This window comes from Cynoglossus semilaevis, chromosome 9, assembly GCF_000523025.1.
Source record: "Cynoglossus semilaevis isolate Cse_v1.0 chromosome 9, Cse_v1.0, whole genome shotgun sequence".
Taxonomy (NCBI): domain Eukaryota; kingdom Metazoa; phylum Chordata; class Actinopteri; order Pleuronectiformes; family Cynoglossidae; genus Cynoglossus; species Cynoglossus semilaevis.
In genome coordinates, this window is record NC_024315.1 from 15,788,908 (window position 1) to 15,816,642 (window position 27,735).

Below are 27,735 nucleotides of genomic sequence, written 5' to 3' on the forward strand. Positions count from 1 at the left end.
TCAGATTTTTGTCTTATTTATTAAAGAGTAACTTATCACAATAACAGACACAAACAGTTATTCAATACTTAGAAATGTAAACAAACAATAATATTGAGCACAGGAAGAGAAGAATTACCACCATTACATTTTTTTTTCCCCTCACATCGCGATTAGGAGATCTCTCTCTGTCGTAGTGCAGATAAAAGTAAATAATATTAACTATAACCTCAGTATATCTGGGGAAAAAAGGCTGTGAATTGTGCCTGTAAAGTGCTAATTTAAAAAAAAAAAGAAGAACATTTATAACTGTTTTTGAACAGTGAAAGAGTTGAACACACATGTTGAAATGACGTGGTCCCTGTTCATGTGTACTCTCTTTTACTGACTATCTCTGGATACAAACGCACCTTTAACCTTATCTGAGATAATGTAATGAGCCTCTTAATGTTATTGGACATAAAGGCTACAGTTTGGCAACATCACTTCAGGATGAGATAGCTGCTTCTACTCTAAGTCTGATGAAGAGCAAGTGTCCTGTCGCAGAGAATAAAAAGTGAATTAAAAGTTAACGTACATTTTCAGTTGACGATCACATTCCTAGAAATGGTTTGCCTACCCAGGATTATGCTGGTTGATCAGAGATACATTTGTAGCTTCATTTGGCACAGATACATTTGTTTCACTCCACTGGGAACGTTAGACAGTACAACATCACACAGCGGTGCTGGCTCAGCTCTGACACGCCTCCACTGTGCTCGTACATGTGCGCGTACACATAAATGGAACAGGCATTGATTTCAGATATGATACAAAAAAAACATTTTTGAGGGGTGAAGTCGTCCCCTCTACCACTGATCCACAGGTTTGGGCAGAAACATCTCCATCATCTTCATTTGATCAAAATCGCACAGATATTAAAATAACACACATGGAATTGAAGCCTGGTGTTCTTATACGCGAACCTCAGTCCTCCACAGTCCCGGACATGCTGACCCGACTGGTGGCTTCAGGCAAACACACAGAAGTGCTAATAGTTGGGATGTGTAGCCCAGTGTAGCATGCACTTTACAGGGAATCCTTTACTTTCCAAATCTGGTTTCACCTTGTTCTCATTAATCAAATCCATAAAAAATGGTAGGTTTGAAAAAATAAACCAGTATTAAACACTGATCTGAAGTAAGTATGGATTGGCTCCATACCAAATGTCACATCCGATATTGCAATTTGAAGTATCTGCCGATAACGATGTCATTTCTAACCCTTTTTTCTTCCTCCAGTTTCCTGGACTTAGACTGAGGTATCAGAGCGGCTGACTTATGATTTAATTTTTTCAATGCTCAATCCTGAAATTTTGACCAATATCAGACCGATATTGATCCCGAGGATCGGATCGAGCCTTCAGCAGTTATCACAGTCAGAAGCTCATAGTTGTGCTTTGATCCATGTTGCTGTCTGTCTCGTACATCCCTCACCATCTTTCATGGACTGCTGTTAATGGAGTGCTGACATTGTCCGTCTCCTTTCATATAATACAGGCACGATGGGGGACAATGTCAAAGATGTCAGGACAAAAAATAAAAAATAAAATAACTGGATCTTCTGTTATGAATAAAGTATCCAAACAATATGAACAGTTTCAAATGTAACAAGTTTCCAGAGGATAGCAAACACTTTTATAAACGTAGTTCATTATAAAACAAAAAGCCTAATCATGAAAATAGGTTTTGAAAGTGGGTTGACCCTGAATAGAGGACAAAGTCAGAGAGACTTTTCTAATTGGCAGTAACTTATCCAAACGACCTCCTGTTTTCCATCTCAGTGTAGCACAGACCGGTTCATGCTGGCTGAAGCAGACTAGATCTTGGAATGGGACGTCACACAGTACTGACGTCTGCTTCTCTTTTTTCAAATGTCTTGTCCTTCACATTAGTAGCTGGGCTACTGAACCCCCCAGACTAACACAGCAGTATCACTCCACTGTCTTCAAGTGTTCGTTGTCCACCGGTGAAGGAGAAGCACCAGTCTCCCACCCCCACTGGAATATCATCTTATTATAAATATATATAATATAATATATGCATTGACTTGCATTGAGTTTTCAGTGTCTGTCTCCAAACCTGCGGCCGCTGCCTGTTTTTGAGAAGGCAGCTCGAGGTGGAGCGCAGGAACACGGATAAAAATTGAAAAAGACTACAAAAAGGAATTAAAAAAAAGAAAAGAAAAAAAAGTCGTTGTTCTCCCCTCAGGTTAGTGGTCCATGTCTTCTTGAAGTGGGGGGAGGACGGGGGAGGCACGACAACACCCACTGATGTTGGTATGTCATAAAATCAGACGCAGCTTTCCCTGGTCTTGTTGTCCATGAGGAAGGAGTTCAACTGGGAACAGTCCACCACCACTGCATCCCGTTTATTCAGATGGACATCTTTCAAACTGTCCTCGTCACTTTGGTCCTTGGCGAAATTTACAAACACCTACAAAGAAAACGACAAGGACATTAATCTTCACTGGATTAAAAACAAAAAATCTGCAGTAAGCAGATTGGGCACAATGACTTACTTGGTCCAAGGTGGTCTGGGAGACGGAGTAGTCCTCTATGCTGAGCGCCTCCTTGTGGACAGACAGCAGGGAGAAGATGCGGGCGAGAGAGGTGAGAGACGAGGCCAGCTGGTACTGCAGCATGTTACGGTGTCTCTCCTTTAACGTGCTCCCTGGAAGCTCCCGTTCAATGAACTCCATCACAGGTCGAAGGTCAGGGTCTGGCCCTGCCACTCGCAGAATGATGGTGTAACCATCTCCAAACCTGAGGATGAGGAGAAGAAAAAATAAACTCATTCAATCAAACTGAAGGCGGAAGGTCAGTTCTAACAATTTTAGTATCTGTGTCGTAGACAGTGGGTGAGACCAGGGGTTCCCAAACTTTTCCATGCCAAGGCCTCCCAAACAGTATTTGCTTCTGGACGGGGAACCCCTTGGCAAGCCCAAAGACAACACTACGAAATATGTATAGAAAGGCTAAAATGCTTTTATCATTTTCTACAACATCTATTGAGGAAACGTGGATATTGCAGGGAAAAGGCAGATGTATAAGGATAATATAAATAAATTATATAATTTGGAAAAGTTTGGGGGCCGGATTAAAAAGCTGAACAGGCCACATAAGGCCCCCGGGCCTTAGTTTGCCCATGCCTGATCTAGGCGTTCTCTCAGAAACTTTAGAATCTGCACTGGGTTGGACCACACAGCTTTTCACAGGCCTGTCCATCAATGACAGCAAGTTGTTGAATGTGTGTGTGAGTGTGCTGCTTTGGTGGAGTTGTGTACCTGTTCTTGAGGTGCTGCACGCTGCCCAGGCAACGGAACCTGCCATTCACCATGATAGCCATCCTGGTACAAAGAGCTTCACACTCTTCCATACTGTGAAGGCACATGGATAATGACAGTTAGAAAAAGTTGTTGAAATGTTGAAGTAAAACCTAATAAAAACCATTATTATAGGTGAAGTGCAGATGACCAGACTGACCTGTGAGAGGTCAACACTACAGATCGCCCCTCTTTGATGATGCTGAGGATGGCGTTCCATAAGGCTCGTCTCGCCTTAGGGTCCATGCCCGTCGTTGGTTCGTCCTGTGAACAGGAATCGACAGATTGTTACGTGATGTTGGATGAATGGGATCGATGTTTTATGAAAGAAACCGTGGTTTTGGACTGACCAGAAAGACCACAGGTGGACCTCCTATGAGAGCGATGGCAGTGGACAGTTTCCTCATGTTTCCTCCACTGTAGCTTCCTGCAGCTTTGTCCACGTACTTTACCAAGCCCAGCTTTCTGATTCCCCACTCTGCCACCTAGTGGCATAAACATTAAGCGTTCATTCACATTGATCAACGACAAACAACTTGAAACCATATTCTTTTTTCATTAACGAAGCAGATATCATTAATAATAGCAGCTGACCTCGCACACTTCTTTCTCTGGAACTCCTCTCAGGATGGCGTAAAACTCCAGATGCTCTCTTCCAGTCAGTAAGTCATTAATAGCATCAAACTGAGGACAGTAACCCATGTTCTGGTGCACTTCATTGATCTCTGTGTTAACACTACAATAAAAAACAGAAACAAAACACAGGAATGTTATGATTATGAATGAGAAGGATTCAAATATAATTCTAAAGAAATATTTCTATTTACCTCTATCTTGTATTTACATTTTAATTAAATACAACAGGAAATTTAAAAAGTATTTATCAAATGCCTTCATATGATGTGAATTCTGATGAAGGTCTCGGTCTTACCTTTTGCCTGCCAGGTAGGCCTCCCCACTGGTCACCACTGAGTCTCCGGTCAGCATTTTAAAAGTGCTGGTTTTCCCGGCACCGTTGACTCCCAGCAAACCAAAACACTGTGGAAACAGGAAGACGATGTATCAGTGACTGCAGGTCCTTGTTGTCATGTTAATAATAAACACCATCAGACGTTGTAGTGAGGTGATAGTTAAAGCAGTAGATCATAGGACCAGTCAGAGTTGGAGTGTTCTGTCTCACCTCTCCCGGGGGAATCCCAACACACAGCCGATCCACCGCCGGCTTCTGTTTCCGCTTGTAAATCTTGGTGAGTTCTCTCAGCTCCAGGATGTCAGACTGTCCTCCTCCTCCTAAAATCCTCTGTCGCTCTCTGGCCACGTCTTCATCCTCTTCTCCAATGGGCTTCAGATGACTGGCAGAGGATCTGATAACAGCAGCAGAGAGAGTGACATCACTACAGTGACGGGTCTCAGTGATTACTGTGGCGTTTGGCACAGTGGTTTAAAAGTGATTTCCACCCACCTGGCTTTGAAGAAGAAGTGATACTGAATCAGCACAGTGATAGTGAAGAAGATGACGCCCTCTATTGCCATTGCAAACAGGTTTTTTCCCACCATGTCCCAGGCCAGGGGTGAACGGAAACGGTTTTCGCCTACGACAGAAACATTTCAAAGCTCAGTGGAAATACATTGAAGAAAATGTGTTTATCCTTTACAGTAAAATCAAGTACATTTTTGAGGCTCAATAATACAGCATTCACTCACCAAACCTCTCTAGAGCATCAGCCATGGCCTGATTCTTCACCATGTCAATCAGTCCTCTGCCCAGACAGAAGTGTGGAAAGATAAGGAACACGTTCTTCAGGATGTCATTGATGCCGCCAATTTCCTGAAACATAAAGCATATAACATTTAGTTACACATCCATGCTATAGTAACACATAATGTTTATGTAGTCCATTCCATATTGCTTACGTTACTCCCGAATAGTTCCAGGACAAATGTGGAGACACTGCCATTGATTCCTATCAGTATGTTGACGCTGGTTAAAACTACGTAGGCTGTGCTGGGGATCTTAAAGAAGAATGATGCTGGGTACATCAGGGGTGTGATCGACCACCTGAAGAAAAAAACAGACGTGCATCAGTTTATATGACATCAATAAAACAAAAGTCACATAAACAAGCTATGAGCCAAAAAGCATAATGAAGTCGGACGGACCCATAAAGCAGCAGCAGCAGGGCCAGCACCGGCAGATTAGTGGAGGACACGTAGGCGTCTTGTTGGAAACAAATAAAGATGATGATAACCAGAGTGGCTGGAACAATGTAGTTGCACTGCAAAGATGAGGAACAGCACACAGGTCAGCACTAGAAAAGGTTCAACAGAGTTTTCCTGATTTATTTGGTGCTGGAATGTGACTTCTTACCATGTCCCATACAAAGTTGGCCAGCCAGTACAGGAGGGGCTGAACTCCACTGATGAACTGCATGTGCTTTGCCTTGTTCACTCGCTCTTGAATGAGGAAAACCACAAAACTGGCCGGGACAAATGACATGGCAAAGATCACGCAAATTGACACCAGAACGTCCACTGAAGTCGTCATCCTAACGGAAAGAGAGTGGAAAATAAAATGTGAGCTTCCTACAAAAAAAAAAAAGGAATAATTACATCCCTAAAAATGTTCGTCCACTTACAGTGCAACCTGCGATAACTGCTCCTTTGTAAGGTTGAGGGGGTGATTGTGGGCAGTGATGCCAAACTTTGCTGGGTTTTTGCCAGGTGGAAGGCTTGCCCGGAGGATGGCGTTGTTCATCACGTTGAGAAAAGAGCCGATGCTGTGCCAGCCTTTGTTATTGAACCAGATCTGAATAGAAAAAAGAAAAATGATTCTTTAACTCTGTCTAAGGTTGTTCTTTCAACAGGGGTCGCCAGAGGGCGTTGATGCAAAGGATGGTATTAAAGTGACAGATACAGTGTGTGTGTGTGTGTGTGTGTGTGTGTATACTAACCTTGACATTATTATTTGTGTCCAATCCTTGGATAAAACTGGAGAGACTGTGGAAGAAACGATCTGCTGCAGTTCCCTGCAGAAAAGGCGGAGGAATAAAATCTTTTTCAGCATTATAGTTCACAAGACTTTCATTCAGAGTTTGTATAGAAAAAAAGAAAATTTAACAATTTAATTAGGCTACTGTAGATGAGTGTAATGTGTTACAAAGTAAGGTATTGAATTTCTTACCCGTTCCAGATGGAAGCGTTTCCTCAAATGTGCGATTGCAACATCGATTTCATCTTTGTGGGACAAAAGCTGAGAACCTCTGGCACCCAGTGAGAATCCACCGTATCTGTGGACAGTCCAGTCATATTTCCATGAGTGATGGACACAGCACAGCACAGCAGAGCAGCTGAATGCACTCAGTTTACTATTATTGATGAAACATGAGTATTGAATGTCTGGTAATGTACCTGAACTCATTGACCCAGATCTTGTTCTTCAGGCTATAAAAAGAAGAACAATAATGATTGAAACCATCTGAAGTTGGAGGAGAGTGGATCAGATGATAATGACGACATAAAGATGACCGTTACCTCTTGCCAATAATCTGGGCATATGTTTTCACCAGGTAGTCTGAGATGTTTCTGCCAGTCAAATTCTGAAGTGTGTCTGTGTCACTGATTTTCACCTGAACATCCAGACCAGAAACAAATCGAATTAAACATTTTGTTGATTTCACTGGTTCCGCTTCATTTTTACATCTCTGAACATTTGCTGTGACAAACCTGCGGTGGTGGAAGTCCACCAGCTCCAGCCGGACACTCTGGCAGCATTCTCTTGCGGCCTTCACAGCTGCATTCACAGAGGGGCGATGGATGCTCCATTGTCCAGTTGCCTTTGTCAAATATGTCTTTCAGGCCCTGAGAGACTTGTGGCAGTGACCACTCGCCTACTGCATTGCAAGATGCATTCCTAAAGGACGCATTAAGGTGGCATTAACACAAGTTCATAATGTACACTGAAGCTTCTGTTTACAAGCCTCTTTTTAAATAATAATAATAATAATAATACATACAAAATAGAGGCTCCGTCCATGCAACGTGTTCCAAAACCTGGTTTTTCTGTCAGAGCTCCCAGTAATTTAGATGTGTGTGAATCCTCAGGTAAGTCATTACTGTAAAAAAACAACACACAGGAAAATCAGCCTTTCAGATGTCAAGAATTTGAGCAAATGTAATGTTGGTATTAAGTCATGATGGTGAATCTAGACAACACTCATATTCATATTAGTTTTCAATCAGATAATAAATTTACAGTCAAGTAATATTTAACACCATCACAGGTTTTAGAACATTAGCACAAAGGTTAAAGGTTAAATCAGATGGGGTTTTTTGTTTTTAATGGATTATTATTCAAAACCTTTTTCCAAAAACATTTTTTTTACCTGATAAAGGTGAACTGCTCTCCATACATGCCAGGATCCAAAGCCAAACTGGGATACTTTCCGAACGGAGGAACAATCAAGCTGAACACCAGAGCGATGCAGACAAACACTGCAGGGAGAACAATCTGAAAAACAACACAGAGACACGGGTTACATCCAAATAATGTTGTCTACGTCAACTGAAGGAGGATTTACTCAAACCAAAATCATCATTAATACCTGAGCAAGAAATCCCTTCCGGGAACGCCGAGCATAAAGGAATCGTTTCCAGAGTAGTGCAACAAACTGCTGTCTTTTTAGACTCCAGCCTTTGACCTGGTATGAGCCTTTGCCATCTGTTCCACTGAGCCAATCAGTCTCACGGGATTCTGGACAGAAACAGCACATATAATCAGATGGCCTGTAATCTAATAACACTTTTACTTTTGTTTGATTTTGTTGCAAACTAAAATAAAAAATAGAGCTGGATAGATTTTCTTCATTATTTACAAAGTAATTTTTATTAAAATACTGTATAAGAATGGAAACGTGATTTGTCAAGGTCACCTTCAGAGTCATTGAAATCAAAGTCATCTTCGGTGAAGGGCTTCAGACAGCTCTGGTGGTCTCCAAAAGCGTGACGACGACGAGTCCTGGTTGGTACGACTCCATCTGCATGGGCAAAAGTGTTCACCGTTAACCCAACAACTTTAATACAACAGGGCTGCAGTATTAGACAGTACTTTGTTTCTGTCATTTTTAGTTGAGTGCAGAATGTCAAATTATTAAAATCCTACCTGACAGCTGGACAGTGTCCACTCCACTGTCCTCGGCAACTTTCAAGAAGATCTGCAGAAATGTAATTTTGTGTGTCATAAAGTGTCATCACATACAACGTACACAGAAGAAAGACGGAAACAAGAAGAAACATGTGTCCCTCACCTCCTCCAGGGTGGTGTCAGATATCCCATAGCTGGATATTCCCAGATCCGTTAGTCGGTCATCGAGCTCGTGGAAGAGTTCCACAAAGGTCCCATCCTTGGCAGATTGGTAGGGTAGGACGTAGGTAATTTCGTGGCCAAGATCCTCCACTAGGCGAGACTCTGGGACGTGCTTGAATATGATATTAGAGATGAGGGACACATCTGTAGGACGAGGACAGACACAAAGGACACGGAGTGTTCAGAGTTGACCTTACACCACGTCAGCAGTGAAATTGAAGTCCTTCATGACACAAGGTTTCTCACCAATGGTGGTGGTTTCACTCTCTGGTTCACTGCCCAGTCCAGCGTCTGAACTGCTCTCTGACACACTGTCCTCCTACAGGGGTAAAGAGGAGTAGACCATTACAGTAACGTCTGGAAAAGAACAGCCCTCCATCATCATGTATGTACTTCCTCCTACCTTCTCGCTCGTCTTCTTGCTGTAGCACACCGTACTGGCAGAGTTCCTGCAGGAGTGTAGCGCCAGGTCGTAGTCTCTTTTAACCAGCGTCAGATAGTACCCTGTTCCCAATTGGGTTTTCAGGAAGAGTGAAGAGCCCACGCAGCACAGCTTGCCGTGCGAAATGATGGCAATACGATCGCCCAGTATGTCAGCCTCATCCATGTGATGAGTCGACAGGATAATGGTTCGACCTTTTAGAAAAACAAACAAACACATGGCTTAATTTCTAAAATCTGAAAAAAAGAAGAAACAAACTACTAGACAACTACTCAGAACAGTTTTTACCTTGTCTGTATTTCAGCAGCAGGTCCCAGATGCCCCTACGTGCGTAAGGATCCACCCCGGCTGTAGGTTCATCCAAAATCACAACCTTTGAGCCACCAACAAAAGCAAGAGCCACTGAGAGCTTCCTCTGCATCCCACCTACAAAGGCATCAAAGAAGATGTTTTATTTACATCGCAGTGGGTGTTTTTTAGTTGTTACGCTGCTCCTGGTGTTAAACCGTCAACACTGACCTGACAGGGTGTTGGAGCGAGACTTTCGTTTGTGAGGCAGTCCAACATCGTTCACGATCTGATCCATCTCAGCCTCCACCTGCTCCTTAGGAAGCCCCTTAAGACGGGCGTAAAACCAGATGTGCTCCTCGACAGTCAGCCTAGAAGTAATCAAGTCGGTTATCACACGTTGTTTGAAGAGACCTGAACATATACAGAATCCAGTGTGTGTGTGCTCGTTACTGTCTTACATGCTGAAGAGGACGTTGTGCTGAGGACAGACCCCCAGGTTCTGTCTGATGGTGCTGAGCTCGGTGCGAATGTCTTTGCCGAGGATGTACGCTGTACCAGAGGTGGGAGGGAACAATCCCGTCAGGATTGACCTACAGGAAGAAATGAAATGATATTGAGCTTTTGAAATGATGAACCATTGATTTCCACTGAATCAATGTCCTCTTAGAAGTCCATGGTTCTAGTGTCGTCATGCTCTTACATGGTTGTGGTTTTCCCTGCCCCGTTGTGTCCGAGAAAGGAGGTGATCTGTCCCTCATAGAACTTCAGTGTCAGGCCGTCCACAGCCAGCTTCTTCCCATGGCTGTAGACCTTGATCAGGTTCTCGATGTAAACACCTGGATCAATTTGTCCTGGCTCCTCCTCAATACACACTGCTGTGGATGAAATGAAATGACGGAAATGAGAAACAGAATTTTAGTGGTTACAGAGGACAGTGTGAGGTATGGCTTAATGTATAGATAATAATAATAATAATAATAATATTAATAATAATAATAATAATAACAATAATGCATACCATCAGCATTGCCCTTCTTGGACAGGCTGGAGGCGATGTCCTTGTTTTGCTTCTCTCCACACCAGTATGTTCTCGTAAAAGGAAAATACCAAGGTCTGGGGATTCCATACTGACCTGATATTTAAAAACAAAAAAAAAAAAAACAATTTTAAAAAACTGCTATAATAGAACAGAAATAGACAGAATAAGAAGCCCTTTTCTTACCAGGAAACACAGCCTCAATGTACCAGGTCATTATTCCGTACAGGACAGCGTCAAACAGCATGAGACAGATGGAGGTGGTGAGGTTGTAGCTGTCTTCCTCAAGAGGACTAGCCAGCAGATTGGACCACTGGATCCCCACACCTTGTTCCTCAAACAATGATAAGTATTCACATCCAAACCCAAAAGCCACAGGTGAGAGCAGGCTCTGTGAACAACAGAGAAACACGGGTTTAGTGGGAAACAACGGCAACTGAAACGCATGGTTTAACAATTCTCTTTGTTTTTCTACACACCACAACGATTTTGGCTCCAAAGCCGATGTAGTCTTGCCAGGCCACACACAGCACGTAGGGCAGGTATAGAGTGAAGTAAAATATGCCCCCACAGGCAGCTGCCAGGTTAGCGCGAGAGAACAGGGTGCTAATGAGGAAACACTGCATGATGGTAACCACACCGAATGATCCCAGGAAGAGAAACACCACGCCAGAGTCACTGTAGGGCAGCAGGTTTCCCATCTGAGGAGACAGAATGATCCATTAATGATGTGTCCAGTTTTCTTTTTATAATTAATGACTCTGCTGTGCCGTGGTTCGTCTGTGTGTACTTATATCTCCAAAGCTAACCTTTAGAAGCATCACCAACAAGCCCGCGCTGGTCAGCAGAGGGATTAGACTGCTGATGAACCAGCTGAGCCACAGGATGCCGTTGTTCAGTCCCATGATTCTCATCGTCTCCTTCAGCCTGGCTTCTTTCTCGTACACAACGCCTTTGATGATGATGGCCACAGAGTACATCCATGCCAGCGTCATGAAGAGAGGCATGGATCGACTCATAACCCGAAGGAACCTGCAACCGGCAACAAAAAATGAGTCCCCCGCTCCGTAGTTAGTGTGCCTAGCGTTCCCTCCAACCTGTCAGACGCTGCACTTACATGTCATCAACATAACAGGGGTAGGGCATCTGCTGAATGTAGACGCCGGTCCTCTCCTTGGTGCCAGTGACAGCTCTGATGATGCCTTGCTCAATGACGTCCTGCAGGTAAGAGAATCCTCCCCAAATGTACCGAAGATCTTCAAAAGGGTCTGCTCTGGGACCAGGATCCCAGTACCTGAGGAAATTAAACTCAGGTTTCGTAAAACTGAAAATGATCCTGTAATAATCACTGATAACAGGCACCTACCCGTCTTTAATCTTATTTGTCCTCTCCACATTATCGATGTCCATGCGGATCTTGTAGTTGATGTTGGGAGGCAGGTCGGTGCTGTTGGCCCCGTCGACGTCAGGAAACACAATTCCGGCCCAGAATTTCTGGTTGTGCAAGAGACCCATGGACTTGTTGACCAGTCTCTCCTCATTAGCTACAGGCTCCAGCTTGTCCAGGTTCACACACTGGAGAGAAGAAAGGACGTTTTTGACATATTTAAGTAAACAGACCCAGGTTTTACACTGAGGAAGGACACTGGGTGTTTAGTTCGGAGGTCGGGTTTTTCTACTGTAAACTTTGTGCTATGGATGCTGGGTTTGATTTTGAACCACATACTTAGCGCCTCCTAGGGAGGCGCTAAGTGTTTCCCCAGTGTGTGATCAATAAAATTCATGAAATAAAAAAAATAAAATTTAACTTGCAAAGCCATTACTCTAGAACTAATCAAATCAGGTTTCATAACAACATTCATGTCTTTGTTTGTAACAGAACAGATAAAAAAACAAAAATAATTCTCATTCACTGTTGCATGAACATTGATTAACATTTGGATTCAGTCCAGGTCTGGTTGTCTATCATTTGAGCTACGCTCTGACCCCATAACAGAGACAGACACCAGTGAAACAGTCTGGCTGATAATTTGATTTTAGAGCTATTAAGAGCTTCACAGAGAGCAACAAATGACACTGAGAGGCTGTTTTGTTCTGACCCACATGGACAATTGGTACTTAACCCATTTCTTGGTTTAATTTCATCTGGAATGATTCACATTTACTGCTGTTGTCTTTAAAAAGGACGCAGTAATGTAATTAAACTGTGCACACAGGCTGAAGACACACTGTAACATGTGGGAGCTTTGACTAACCTCCATAAAGCGTGATATGGTTTGTACAGCCTGGTCCGTTTCGTTGAAAACCTCTCTCCAGGTGTAAGCTGATCCTGCAGGCCGCTGGTCCTCAGACGCCTTTGACAGGAAGTCAAACACGTCTGACACACGCCACTCAGTTCCACTGAGCTGGGCATTGAGGAATGCAGCACTTGCATTGTTCTGTAGCAGGGTCTGAAAAGTGGAATTCACATTACTATCATTTCAGTTTACTGAGATAAATTCATTAAAATAACTCGAAGTGATGGGAAATACTTGTGAGGTTAAGAGTTGTTTTTTTAACTCCCCCTAAAGCTAAAAATGTCAGACACAAGTGTCGGGCCTAGCGTTCAGCACCCCATTTCACCACAGGGTGGCAGCAGTGCTTATGTAATTTTCCCAAGAAAATATGTCTTTCCTGACAAATGGCTGCAAAACAATTTTGATGAGCTGTATCAGTAAATATTGTGACACTTGCATGAATACAGAATGTACTGGACACAGTCATGTGGGAGAGACAAGAACTTCTCTGTCTCTCTGCTTCTATTTGCGGCTGTATGTTAATGAAGAAGTGTGGCCCATGCTGTTGTTCCATGTGTTTATCTGATTTCTGACAGTTTGCATAATCTTCTGTGCATTACGCTTGGCTTAATCCCATTCATTTCAATATTTTGTCAAGTTTACCAGCGTCCACATGTGTCTTTGTCAGCCTGAGTTCATTTTCTGGCATATAGTGCATCAATGTTTCCAAAACTAATGAGGTTTGTGTAATGATTATACACAACACACTAATGTGACAAAGATGCACAGATGAGTCACTTTAAACAGTAAATGAGCAGGAAAAGAACTGGCCAGGCAACGGTGATGTGTGGTCTTGAACAGCTCAGGTGACTCACCCTAACCAAGTCCATTTCTTCACTATTTTCCATAAAGCTCCAGATTTTGGGTCTGATCTCCTCCCACACTTTGCCTAAATCTCTCAGCACACCAAATTCCTGGAAGGTCTTGTTAACCTACACGCACACAGAAACAGAAAAAGGTTTAGTGTATGTCTTATGTGCTGGTGTGATTCTATTAAGGACAGACGTCAGAGGGCAGTTTGTACTTCATGGATGATCCTCTGGGTGGCTGGGGTGTCTGGCGTGTACAGGATCTTCCCCAGGAGCAGTGGCTTCAAAGCTCTCCAGATCATCCTGGATATGGGGCTGGACTCCAGGTTACGCATCATGTTGTTACAGAAGGGAGCTTCAAATGAAATCGAAATGCAATTTGAGCATTTAATGTATTCTATCGAATAAAAACATACAGGTCAATAGTTCAGGCTGTGGACACGTCTTACTGGAAGTGTTGTCGTAGGCAGAGAGGGGTTCAGTGTCGCTGTCATTGCCATGGGTTCCAAACAGGGCTTTGTAGTTGTTGTCTTCATACCAGTTTAGAGACTTAATTTTGAGGCCACCTCCCTCGGGGTGTCCACAGACTATACGTGACACGGCCTGGTACATCTGTTTTGGAGAGCCCGTGGCATTTGCAGTCAGATACAGGATCTCATTTCTCATATCTCTCCAGCTGTTCATTCCTGCAAACTGGGGGAGAAATACACACAGAAGCACATGGGAAGAGGTTTGTGTTAGTGTTGCCGTATCAGCTTATCAGCTCGCTGTTGTCATCACTCCCTGTTAGTGGTTTACTGGTATTCTGGTCACTTTTGTCCGTATCACAACAGTAACTGGTTTGGGTTGTCACAAGTTAAACAAACAGAACTGTGGAAGTCAAGTGACTGTGTGGGTGTTGACTGTAAACTGTGAAAAGCTGGGAGAAAAAAAGAAAGAAAGAAAGAAAGAAAGAAAGAAAGAAAGAAAGAAAGAAGGAAAGAAAGGAGGGAAAGAAGGAAAGAAAGAAAGTAAGAAAGAAGGGTTGCAGGAAAGCAGGAAGTGGAGACAGGAATAGAAGGCAGAAGAACAAAGAGAGGTTACTATCGGTCACACTCCTAATAAGCACTGCTGCAGGCTTCTCAAGTTCATCACCATGAAAGTGACTACTAAATACACAATTATGCCGACAAACACAAACACGGGGGACGAGGCACAGGACTCGGACACCAGCCTGTAATCACCACTCTGTCAGTCCTCGCTGTGTCCTGCCTGTCCTCTCATGCAGACAAAGTAAGGCAGAGACAACGGTTGTCTCTCACACAGAGACAGTGAGGAGCTGACATTCAGACTCACACTGACATCATTCTCTCTGCCTTTCAGCCGTATTAAACGGTCACATGCTCTCTTGTTTTCCGTGTTTGTGCGGGGATGTTCGGACGGGAACATATCTGGCTCTTGGTGTAGGTGGGTCTTTTACAGTACGTGACTGTCTGTGGGTGTTTTTTAGATAAAAGAGGCGTCTGTGTATTGGTTACATACACCGTTTAGTGTCGCCATCTCTTTTGACCCAAAGCTACAGTATTTATGAAAATATAGCAACATCTAAAGCTGCTACTTTTCCAGCTTTAGATACGAAGATCAGAGTATAGGAACAGTCTCACAGTTTGTTTTTTACCTCAAGCCATAAATAACTTGTTAACTTAGGTAACTGTTTAAACTGACTAATCACGCAGACACACGCACACATACACACACAGGCAGAGAGCCAGGCAGCAGGAGAACCGCCCCAGAGTAACCTTGTTCTAAAGCCTGTCAGAGGTTACTTGAGTGCATTTTTCCACCTCTCTTATTTAAAACACAGCAGCTCGGTGCCAGTCACAATTAAGTTCACATTACTTCATATCTTGAATGGATCTAAAATGGGTCACAAGGTGCATTCATAATGAACTTCCTATAATATCATTTAGAAATTCAGAAATAACATTACCTTTAATTAATGACAATGTTATAAACACCACATTACCAAACTAATCACATCACATTACATTGGATTACCAAATTCTAATTCCTTGACAATATAATGTTCTACTTATAATGTTCTACTTCAGAGGTGTCTTTTTTGGCTTGGAGGATACTTTTCAAATGACCAGGTTAAAACATTAAATGTATGAAGCTGCATGACAGGATATGTCCTATATTCACTGCTTCAGTCGTAGTGATTAGCTTCTAAAAATAGACTTATGTCTACATTGATATTTGTTTAATTTTATTTTTTTACTTAAAAATATCAAACGTCTAGTTTTTCCTTGAATTTATCATCTATACTTATGTAATACAAAATACTAAATGAGTCAAAGTATGCTGCTACAACACGATCATCTGTGTGATTTCCAGTGTTGAGCCTTTAATCCTTCCCACAAAAACATTTTGAAAATACTTGATGTGCACCTTTTAGCCAATAATCCCTGCACTGAAACACAGGCATTGTTTAGGAGAAGTTCTATCAGCAAATTTCTATTTGGCCAAGTCTATGGTGTTTTACCTCCATCACACCAAGTGCACGTCCCCATCTGCTTTGGGGAAATACAGAACTAAAAATATAGAACATTTACTGGCAACATAATAATTACCGACTAGGCTTTGAATGAAAATGCTACATATTTAATGGATGACTCATAAGCTCAAATAACACTGACCTGAAATAAACACAAGCTCTCAGTGCACAGTACATATATTACCATCAAGAGTTAGTGTTCCGTTAATGCTCATTCTCTGGATAACAGCTTGGCTTCTCCCCCTAAAGCTACTGCAGTATTGTACCAGGCAGCAGCTGCTGCTAACAGAGACAGCACAGTCAGACAACACTGTTGCAGGTGCTGTAATTAGGAACATCCTGGTGACAAGAACTGATCTGCAAGAAAGGCAGATTGCTGTGTTTTTGTTTTCAAAGATTATAGTTTTGTCAGACTCTACTAAACCCAGCTGAAAATGTACTGGACAACACCTTCACAGAGAGAATATCAAGAGTTTACAACATTAGTGGTGGGAGAGGAGCTCACCGAGGGAGTTACAGCGAAGTGGAAAAGAAACACTATCACATTTGCAAAGATGCAAAAATGAATTACAAGTAATGAAAGAGAGAGAGGGGAAAGAGACATATGGACAGAGAGAGAGAGAGAGAGAGAACTCCCTACCTCCACAGCAAGTGCACCGAGGCTCTCCAGAAGAATGTCAGTGGCAGCTGAGACTTCCTGAACCACTTTAGGATCTGACCTGACGTCCTTCTGTTGAAGACAAACGGGATCGTTAGTGAATTGCTTCAGCTTAAAATGGGTAAAAAAAAAACAAAAAACCTGACAATACAGGCAAAATGTAGAGAGGGCAAAAAAAATGCAGATACATTATAACAATTAGAACAATTAGAAAAAAAAAATCTATTTTGTCAGTACTGGTTATGGTTGTCACCTGATAAAAACATTTTCATAATCACATATCTGAAAAAACAAGGGTGTGTGTGGTTATTTTTTGTTAACCCTTAAAGTGTTTTTCAACCCCATGTGGCGTCATCTGGAATTCGAATGAGGTCACCTGAAATGTTTGTTAAAAATTAAAACTAATTAATTTGTACTATCTAATTCATTATTATTTTTTTCAAAATCATGATCAAAAACACAACACAGTCTTCCACTGCTGTAAGTGTAGCAACAGGGTCAGTATCATTTTTGTAACTTTGGGAGAATGCAACACTGTAACACTGACTGTGTCTGGTTACATAGTTTGTTTGACCCTAAAACCTGCCCTTCCCTGTCCTGTATCTAATGCTTGATGCACCTGTTGTCCACAAAACAGAGGATACATAAATGACAATCTCACAACCAGTTAATTAGCAGACAAACAACTCACCCGAATAGGTTTCAGAAAGTCCAGATTAGACAGGAAGTGGCTTTGAGCGCTATCTAACCAGTCGCTGGAGGACTTGCAGATAATTTCTTGCGTCATCAGGGACACGTTGTGGTCCGCAATGTGTACAAACTCTTCCAGAGGGGTGCTGTTACACAGGTCTCTCAGATGAAAGCCAAAACCTTTTGTCAGGACCTGGAAAAATGAGAATGTATTTTTAAGAAGAGTGGCGTCAACAGTTTATTTTCTCATCCGTCTCATCTGTCAATTCATATTTCACATGAAGTACAAAATACTTAAATATAAAGCACAGAGAATACTTCTTCATTATAACACTTTTACATCCCATTGAGATTGAGATGTTCCATGTATTTACACCTGACCACGACTTCATAGAATGTTCATAAGTTTAAAGTAAAAGTCTACATTATTAAGAACCTATAATCCTCTTTGTCAACTCAAATGGTTCAGAGTGTCTTGTTACTTGCAGCTGACAGCAGGACTGTTCCTGTCTCTACAATGTAACGTGTCTGGACCATTATACTGTCCAAGGAGTGAAGAACAGATGGTCTGTCTCCTTTGAAGGAGAACAGACCATCGTGCAGAACTGTGTGTGCACCTGTGCTTTTGAGCACGTGTTTCTGTGTATGAAGAGAAAGTGTCGAATATTTCCAATAATGATATGGTGTTTACATTTTTAAACGGTTTAACTGAATATTGAAACAAATCTGGTACAATAGGACCATACATTTCTCATTCACTATTTGATACATTTGAACAGATTTACTGTTTTACATGTCATTACTAGGAAGTACTAGAAAGTACCAAATGCAAAAACCACACTCCATGTACTTAACAGGAGACAAAGCAAACAGTTCCCCATCCACTATCGTGGATTAATGTCCATCTATAATCTATAATCTTGTTTGATAAAAAAAAAAAATCTTGTCAACGGCATCACATGGAATATTCGCCGTTTGTCTTTGAGCCTATGTTTCTGCACGTGAGGAGAAACGGGGGGTGTGGGGGGGAGGGGGGCGGTCACGTGGCTACAGCCAACCAACGGCCCAAGTGGGATGATGTGATGGGCTGCTGGCTGTTGTTGGGGTGGGCAGGATAGTGTGGTGAGAAAACACATGTGACTCTAGTGTGTGTGGAAACAGGAATTGTGGAAGTTATAGCGGGAAGAGGAAGAAAACACTGGTGAGACAAAAGGAAAAAGGAACAGAGAGATTGTCTTATGGTTTATAATAAAGACAGCTCGAGGAGGGGGGTTGGGTGAAGTGTTCGACTGCCTCACCTCCCACCCAGTGATTCTATCTGTGGAGCATTAAGAGCTTAGCTGGGTCACGGCAGAGCTTTGTGTCCCGACAGATGCTGTCCAGTCAAGGTCAAAGGATTATATTTTTAGGCAGTGTAGCCATGGCAACGTGATTATTTCATAAATGAAATGACAAAGAAGCGGGGGGGGGGGGGGGGGGGGGGTACTATGACTTCAATCAAATTCAGTGATTGTTGTCAATATTATTAAACAAGTGAGCAATGGACCAAACAGAAAATCAAAGTATTTAACAGAAGGGCTCACCTTTTCAAGGTTGACATCAGCATCAACGATCTGCTTCAATGCATGGTGAGGTAGCGAGGCATTGTGGTGCAGGAAGTGGGAAAGCGTCTCGTTGTCTCGCAAAAAGTCCTTTAACTTGAAACCTAGACACAGATTGAAGCAAGAAGTTACCACACGAGTTCAAATGGCTGATATATTTACTTTCCCGGAGACCGGATTAAAGAATTCATTGTTGAATTTGAATATGAAATACCATTATGAGTTACACCTTAATATTGGCAGACTGCCTGTTATACCTAGACCATGAATCACTAAGAGGTTATTGTAGGACATTCCACTTCGGCCCAGATGTTTTCTCCCTTTTCCTCTTCTCACTTCCTTACTGTTTTTTCTCTGTGGCTACCTTTCACCTATTTTCTGCTGTGTCCAACTCTGTGCTGTTCTAGTCACTTCCCTATAGAATTCTGCTGGCTTCTATGTGTATTGCTTTAAATAGGGTCTATTTTAGCTCCTCATGCTATACATGAACACAAAGTTTTCAAGACGGGGAAAGTATGAAGGTTCAGAGTTTTCACATGAAAACCCATTCCACAACCTGTTTGTTTTAGTGTGTCAAGCAACAATAACACTAAGCCAATAATGACAAGTTATTTTCATAGTTTTCCTGGTTTAAAGTTTTCTTTAAGAAATGGAAAACTGAAAGGGTGGAAAAATGTCACTTTGTAACAAGTAACAGGAAAATCCTTATTAAAAAAAGTTTTATCTTAAACCTCCCTCATCTTAACATTTTACACATTAAACATTCTAGGGGCAGAAGTGAAGGAGACCAGTATATTTCTGTGTGGCTCCATTACACTGGTGCTCATACACACCGGGTGCACGCCTCATGAGATGGAGGAGTGTGTTTTAGTCTGCGTTTCATTTCTACTCCTGTGGGATTTTGTGCAACTGCACCGCACTGTGTATGCAATTCTCCGGTGTGAACAACGAGGGAGTGCTAATAGGACCTAATCAGTGTCCCAGTAGAAGACACGGCTACAACAGTGCACTGTGACCAGTGACTCTAGGGTACATCCCACCAGGTGATTCCTCGTTAAAGTCAGTATTCCTAGATGTCAGCACCGTGGGCTGTTAATGTTCACTCTCCCTGTATGTGTTTGTGACAGGTGTCTTTGTGTTTTACATCAGTACGTTGATCTTTTTTGATGATTTAATGACATCAAGAAATTGAAGAGAATATAGGTTTACCACTAAATGTATTTGTTTTCTGTCTGTAAACACGATGACCCAGTCCGGTGTGACTTCTCTGCTCATACTGTAGACCAACAGCTTATAGCTGGTATTGACCTTTCCCCTCTTCACTGTCAGTGCAAATCTATATTTCTGAGTCGTCTGCTGCTGAATTATTAACTAACACGTGAGGTGCTCTTTAAACCATGCTGTCATATTTATATTTTCACTCTGCGGCCACAGCCGCTCCGTTTGTCCTCTACTGGCTCCCCACAATCGTGGATTAAAGACTTAGACAAACACACATGCAGCAATGCATTTAGAGTTGATCCACAGTTAAGTATGCACACATATAAGGTTAACAGCATAGTTGAAAATCTGAATAAAAATAGAAAATATATTTATTTATAAAACTGGAGATGTCTGTTTGTTCTTCACTTCTGATTAAAGTCCAAAGATTCCGATCAGTTGTGTAACATATGGAACTGTTGTACTAACAGAGCAGAAGAAACATTTCATTGTTTAATTAGGAAGCGAAAGTACTGACGAAACACACCAATCAATATAGACTTAGACTAAATTAGAAATAGACTAAATTAGAAAATGTAATTGTGTGAGAACTGCCTTATACTGTCACTGACTACAGACGTCCAGCTGAGGTTCACAAACACTTCCATGACAAGGTCCGTTAAACAGTATTGGCGTCTGGTCAGGCTCCCTTTTAAAAACTCACGAGGCACTCTGAAATTCTCAGAGAACAATCTTTCCCAATTCATGGTTATGTGTTTTGTAACACTTTTTGTAAGGAAAGCCATGGCAGAGTTCAACCCTGAGTGCTGTCTTCTGGGGGGGTCCTTTGACCTAATAAACATGATGTTGTTATCACTTTTTATAGTGGTTTCTCAACCTATTACCCCAATGACCGTTTGTTTTTTTTGTCACTTGTATGTGGCATCTGCCAAGGTTGTCAAAGGTCTAATCTTCTTAAACAATATCAGATTTCTATGATGTCTATTTTCCTACTGTGCCCTCTTGTACCGAGACAGTCATTATGGTGCTGGGTTTTGAAGTTATGTACTTGGACAAACATGTGTAAACACCCACTGACATTTGGCAGAGGTGGTCTCAAACTTGGCTGGAGGGAAGCGATAAGACGCAGACATGCTACACCCAGGCAATGAGATGAAATCTCAAGTTGACATTAGTTACATCATCTGCTGCACTGCGTACGTCAAGAGGACAAGTCTCTGTATTTACTTTACCGTCATAAGTAGTCAGACTTTAAACAAATTGACTTCTTTCCTTAAATGTATTGAGTTTTTACTGTCAATACATAAGCTTGTGTCTTACGTGCAGTGTTCTTCTGCAGCTTCCTGAGGGCCCTCAGCAGACCCTTGTAGCCTTCATAGCTCTTATCATTCTGAGAGAAGAGCAAGACCTTTTTGGCATCAATAAACAGGCGGGAGATTCTGATGAATTTGACAGGGGGGAAAGGAGAAACAAAATAACACAGTTAAAGTACTGATTACAAAATGAACAATGTTACAGTGAAGGATTAACTTAGCCCTTACAGTGGGTTGGATACATTGTTAACAGGGACTTACATGGAGTCGTTGAAGTTTCCCACCACTGCAGGACTCTCTCCTGGAGTAGGATTGCGGAAACAGGGGTTGTTGGCGTTGCAGATGATTCCTTGAACCCACGGCAGTGTGCCAGCAGAGGGCATGGCCTTGTTGGGGAAATGGCCTGGAACCAGTAAATTATTAGGAATGAGAAAACGCAACTACATTTCAATAAAAAGATAATGGAATGAGTATTAATTTTTGCAAATGGTGGGAACATTAATTTTCTTGGTTAACTCAATTTGATGGTTAAAATCTGTTGGATAGAAGTAGTAAATAGAGATGGCTCGATACAACTTTTTCATGTCCAATACCAATACTGCAATTTGGAGTATCTGCCCATACCAATATCATTCCGATACCTTCTTTTCTCCTCCAGGAGGGGTGCTGTTACTCAGACAATGTTCCACAAAATTAAGTTGAGCATTTAGGCTTAGCTATCAGATTGGGTTTCTTTTTTCAATCTTCAATTCTGAAATTTTGACCAGGTTTGATACCGACCCTGAGTATCGGATTGAGCCATCCATGGTAGTTAATATGTTTTTAAAATAAAAAAAAGAGCTGAGACTGTGCCAACTTTTTCTATCTTGACATTTTTTCTCCCTTATCAGTGGATTGTTGTTTATTGCTACTGTTGTAAACTGAGGTTAAACAGATATTCAAGGACAACAATAAAAACAAGTGGGTCAGGAGGCCAAACACAGTCTTACTGGGTTAACAAGCGCTGAAATGGTTTTAGTGAAAGACAATTCAAAAGAAACAATAACATTCTTAAACAGGTTTTCAGGGTCAGGAGGAGGAAGCCACCTTCAACACTAAAAAGTACTTTACAGGACACACTGGGTCGTTCACACTTGCATACCTGTGGTCAACTCTAAATGTCTAATTAACACTTAGGCAGTAGTGCAAACAGATGTTCCACTGTGCAGCCTCCTCTTTTATCTTTATATAATAAAAATAAATGTGTTTTCACTAAATTAAACCTAATCGAACCAGTTCCAGTGACAAATATTTCATTTGTATTTCTTTTCCAGGAGCTGTGGGCAGTATCACATGCCCGCAAAGTAAAAACTAATATTGACAAATCCAATAGGTCCTTCTGTGTCAATAACATCGATCTACATAGAACTGCTATGTAAAATAATCCTGTCAGTTTAGTATGATCTAAATCTAAACGTTTTTTATTCTACATACAAACACCAACTAGAAATGCTTGTGTTGACAACAATTGGTTTTTGAGTGTTAATACATTTGGAGTGCAACACGTTCATTTCGGTCTCTCCCTCATTCTGTCTTGGTATGTCTGCTTACATTCATGTTGCTCGTAGGGCGGATAGTGCATTCGGACCGAGATCAGGATGAAGAAAATAAACAGCGGCCAGATAATCTCAATCAGCAGTTGGATCTGAGAAAGGAGAATATAAAAATTGATTTCAAAACAAATAGAGTAAAAGACAGAGACATAGTGAAATCAGGGTTGGTGAACAACAGTGTACCATGAGTCTAGGTTGAAGGGTTCTGTTAGGCAACTGGACCAGTAGCCTAACAGAACTTTTCAACCTTGACCATGACCTGAATGACTGAGAATCTTCATAACCATGAGACTAGGTCATTAAGGAGGACAGTCAGACACATTATATACATTGCCGTTGTTTTACATCAGTCTGTCTCCACTTTCTCTGCCTGTGTCTGGGCCACGACCATCATGGAGACATAATAAAAACTCCACTGTTTCAGAAAATGAACTGTAGCTCTTTGTTAAAAACAACTGGACTGGGAGCCCAGCAGACAACAGCCCATCACTTTGAGGAGCATTTTCAGTTGGATGTATAAATGACCTTATTGTATGCAGATGAGCCTCTTCACATAACAAGTGACACTGTGGCACAGACTATATTGTAATCCACATGACTTTGGGTGTGTGTGGACATCAGTCAGCACAAAATGCAAACGGAAAAAGACTTGGTCATAGTCACGCATTTGAATGTGACTCACTTATGAAATAAAGGACTGTTCACCCTACATCTTCTCTATTGTTCTGGGTCAAAAGGACTGAATACATGCATGTCAAATGTGAAGAAAATAAATTAAATTAAATTAAATTAAGTCTTTGCTGTTTCATAGCCTGGTCATGTGGTCATGACAATGTCATCTGGACCAAAGTAATTGATAAGAAAAACATAATGTTTGTATCAAACAAACAAACGCTGCTGATGAAAGTTCATGTAAGTCGGTCATTCAGAACACTCTCACTTACTGTCTGACGCCGTCGGTAGGTGAAGTTTTTCCATAGCAGTAAACCCAGCTGAGTGGAGACTGCCATGTTGCTGTCTGCCCAACCTCACTGAGTGAACTCCTGCTCCTCACTGTGAACAGAAGAAACAAAGACAAAGTTAACACATGGTATCAAACCTTTAGATATGTTCTAACAAAACAGGAAAAAGGAAATGCTGGCCAATTTATGTAAAAGGCAGATAGGAACTGAATATTAACCTGGGTATTTAAAAGCAATGAAAAGTTCAAAGTGGTAAGTTATCTGAAACTCAGACTACAGTTAGTTATGGCGGCACTCAACCAGAAAAGTCTGCCAAAGTCTCAGAATGGCTGCTGGCCACTGTAGACTGAGGCCCACTTCATCACGACACATCGTTCAAAGGTCATTAATGTTTCAACAAGGAGGACGGCAGCAGAAACATTGACTTCATTTCGTTATTTTGTATTTGATGAGTCAAAAGTCCTGGAACTTTTGTGCAGTCCACTAAGTCCATTCTATGTCATTTCCACGAAAGCGACCAATGCACACAGAAAAGGTGAAGTATTTTAAATGAGTTCTAGTACAGTATTATAAAGACTTTATATTTTTAATCTATCAGTCAGTACTGAAATCTTTAACCCCAAAAGTCAATATAGTTTACAACACATTAAGCAAAAATGTATTCTGAAGTACGTTTCGTTTTCTTAAGGAGTTCAACACTTATTTTTAATTTTCCATTAAACTAAAAGCATGATAGCTTACTATAACATCTTGATGTATATTTTTCATGTTGACTGTCTTTCCCAGAATAAGGCTATCTGATTTTCAGAGGACCTGGAAGAGCAGGCAAACAGATTGAAGGCCAGTTTTATCCAAACATGCCTTTTCCATGTAAATGGATAAACTGAGTTCTGTCGTTCGAACCTCTAACCTTATGAGGTTATAATCCAGACTGGCAGGATCAAACCAATGCAGCCACAAGAATGAACTTTTCTGAAAATGAAAATGATTATGTGATTCAAACATTTCCAACAATAAAATTCCCCGGTTGCATGAGTAATGCTCTCACACTCAGTCAGTCCTCCGCAATTCATAAAATTATGCAATGAAAATCAACAAGAACTTCATGTACTACAAGAACACAATGACTAATATTTGCAGTAAGTGTGCATCTGTTTTTTCTCTCTCAAAATCCCCCAGCACAGTAAAAGGAACATTTTAAATACATCACTGACATCAATGACAATGTTTGGATTGGACCTAATAAGACAGTCACCTGAGAAGAACAACTGTCGGGACAAACGGTTCTGATTAGAGTGTTTTGACTTCTGCTCCTCCATCTTGATTTTTGCTTCATTTTGTAGTTTACTGGGTAAAAGGGTTTCAGATGTTTACTCTTGCTTTAGACCTACAAAGAAAGGGTTCTAAACAGGATGTTTAACAATTCTGCTTAGGATGTTTACATTAAAAAAGAATGAAAATGAATCACTCTTAGTTCTACTTATATTTTTTCTCCTTTTTTCTGCATTGTGATTTGGAATTTTCTTTGTTACAACTGATGTCTTTCATGCAACTCTGTTTGGCAGAGAACTGGTGTTAAAATGTGGATTTTAAAACAGCATATGGCAGAAGACCAACAACCCCCCACAGAGAAAGCACACATTTGCATTTCCATACTTCTTCATTTCCATAATGTGGTCCATAAAGAACAGTGTGGTTGCAAAAGAATCACAGCAACAAATTCCAAAGACCACATATTGAATGGAGTGGCTGTATTTTGTCATGTCCACTTCCACTCCCGAATTTTGCCCTATTTTACCAGTCTAATTGTAGCTGTTTGTGAGGGGGGGTTATTGTCTAGGCTCCATTCTATGTCAATGTTGAAAATCCCATTGAAACATACACAGAATATACTGTATTCTGTGTATGTTTCAATGGGATTTTCGGTGGTTTGTCTGTTCTGAAAACAAATAGTGCGACGCCAAGGCGCCTCTAGTGGTTATACTGTAGATGAATCTTTATTCTCCTCTCTGTTTACCACCACTTCTCGCTCACGTGTACAAACGTGTTTTTTTTCTTCCCTACATCTCCATCGCCTCCTTTGTATCCTGCACACCCCACGCGGTGAATCAAAGTGCCATGTGAATCGATTTTTTTTGTTAAAATATCTCCCAAACAGTTTGTTTTAAATGAAAACTCGCAAGAAAATAGTCTGTCAGTAAACAAAACCGACAATTTATTACGTCGATCAGCTGAAGGCTTATGAACAAAAACGTAAACGTATTTATCAAAATGGAGGAAAATATAAATACCATTATTGTTAAACAGACACACATGCCAAGCAATTTAGAATAACCCAAAGCATGTCGTTTTACAAACAGAAAGACCATGAATCATTTCTGTTTTACATTGTTCCGTTAAAAAAAAGGTTACAGTCGGTCATTCAGCTCCGCGGTGCTGAGCCGCAGCATCGTCAAGATGGCGACAATACATCCTTTAGTACAGTGAACCAACGTTCGATAATAAACTGCAACAAATATCCAACCCTATTCTTCGCTAGTTGCCAAATATGAAATCAAATCCAATGTATCATATGCGGAAAATTTTTCAAGCTAAGTTGAGTGATGCATCGCGTTTATTGTTTTTGGCGAGACATGCCATTAAACAAATGCTTTGCAAAACACGGACACTTATTTTGGAAATTCTTTATAGGAAACGCTTTGTAGATTTCTGCAGCTTTGACTCTATTGTGAGTCACAGATGGCATCGCAAGAAAGACAACAAAAGACAAAAAAACAGCAAAAACAGTGTGTCATTTTATCCAAACAACAACGCTGCTCTCCATACGCCACATTTATTCACCACATCATATTTTTCATCATAAAAAATATCCTCAAAAACATTTTCAACAGTCTAGATACTGTGACAAACGGTCACACTTGAACATTTCTAATAAAAGATAAATTATTCAAAATTAAACATGAAAAAAAGATTTCTGACAAACATGCTATCTTTTTTTTTATTACTTCGTGACTGAATCAGTACTACTTCTCTCTCAGTTGCCCCAACAAAGAAACTCATAAATACGAACATTTTTTCACAGAAAAACCTCAAACTCACCGCCTTCTGTCCTTTTTGCATGTATTTCCTCTCTTCTTGTCTTGGAAAGTAATATCCTTCACGCAAGACGAAGACTTATTAATGATAAATAAACTGTCTTCCTCTCGACTCTGCTCCACTGTCTGACAACACTATTTTTTTTTCTCCAGCTGGCTTTTATACCGCTGCTCGATGCAGCGCAGCGTTAGAGAGAACAGCAGAGGTAACTATCGGTCACTTTTTTCTGCCTCTTCCAAATAAGGCAAGCACGTGCGTAGTCAAAACATCTCTTAAAGGGCCAGCGACACCACGTCGCATCATTATTATCCATCCATCATCTATCCATACATCCATCCATCCATACCAAATATAATTTAATATTTTATTATTCGGCTACAAGACTGATTTTGAAGTCCTACTTTCTACCGTTCAGTTTGTACTAGCTACTGTGAGTGCACCTTAGGTT

General features: G+C 41.2%; 1 protein-coding gene across 3 annotated transcripts; it reads right to left on the reverse strand.

The window, feature by feature from the left end:
* On the reverse strand, positions 1–27,440 carry LOC103384135 (ATP-binding cassette sub-family A member 1-like). Of its 3 annotated transcripts, none has more exons than XM_008317535.3 (49): positions 27,291–27,440; positions 24,174–24,282; positions 23,228–23,321; positions 21,899–22,040; positions 21,645–21,763; positions 19,086–19,207; positions 17,504–17,695; positions 16,795–16,884; positions 14,068–14,311; positions 13,834–13,973; positions 13,625–13,741; positions 12,729–12,923; positions 11,840–12,048; positions 11,591–11,767; positions 11,283–11,505; positions 10,953–11,174; positions 10,660–10,864; positions 10,456–10,569; positions 10,138–10,312; positions 9,896–10,027; positions 9,666–9,805; positions 9,435–9,572; positions 9,108–9,340; positions 8,951–9,023; positions 8,646–8,848; positions 8,501–8,552; positions 8,271–8,375; positions 7,944–8,092; positions 7,725–7,849; positions 7,356–7,454; positions 7,066–7,252; positions 6,874–6,968; positions 6,751–6,783; positions 6,524–6,629; positions 6,294–6,368; positions 5,979–6,148; positions 5,711–5,888; positions 5,503–5,618; positions 5,257–5,401; positions 5,047–5,170; positions 4,805–4,934; positions 4,523–4,706; positions 4,274–4,380; positions 3,937–4,078; positions 3,693–3,827; positions 3,503–3,606; positions 3,304–3,396; positions 2,539–2,782; positions 1–2,453 (listed from the first exon to the last, which is right to left on the reverse strand). In XM_008317535.3, the coding sequence occupies exons 2-49, from the start codon at positions 24,237–24,239 to the stop codon at positions 2,310–2,312; spliced, it is 6,807 nt and encodes a 2,268-aa protein (XP_008315757.1). In that variant the 5' UTR covers positions 24,240–24,282; positions 27,291–27,440; the 3' UTR covers positions 1–2,309. The 3 variants fall into 3 exon arrangements, with proteins under 3 accessions (XP_008315757.1, XP_008315759.1, XP_008315758.1); XM_008317537.3 differs by lacking the exon at positions 27,291–27,440 and adding an exon at positions 24,492–26,028; XM_008317536.3 differs by lacking the exon at positions 27,291–27,440 and adding an exon at positions 24,410–26,028.
* Positions 27,441–27,735: the final 295 nt, after the last annotated feature.

What these genes read in the sequence shown, in the direction of transcription:
- LOC103384135 (XM_008317535.3), bottom strand. Translation starts at nt 24,239, where the DNA reads ATGGCAGTCTCCACTCAGCTGGGTTTACTGCTATGGAAAAACTTCACC. An exon ending in GAGTGAAACCACCACCATTG is followed by an intron (nt 8,849 to 8,950) that starts GTGAGAAACCTT and finishes CTCGTCCTACAG; the next exon opens with ATGTGTCCCTCATCTCTAAT. An exon ending in TGGAACTATTCGGGAGTAAC is followed by an intron (nt 5,171 to 5,256) that starts GTAAGCAATATG and finishes TTTATGTTTCAG; the next exon opens with GAAATTGGCGGCATCAATGA.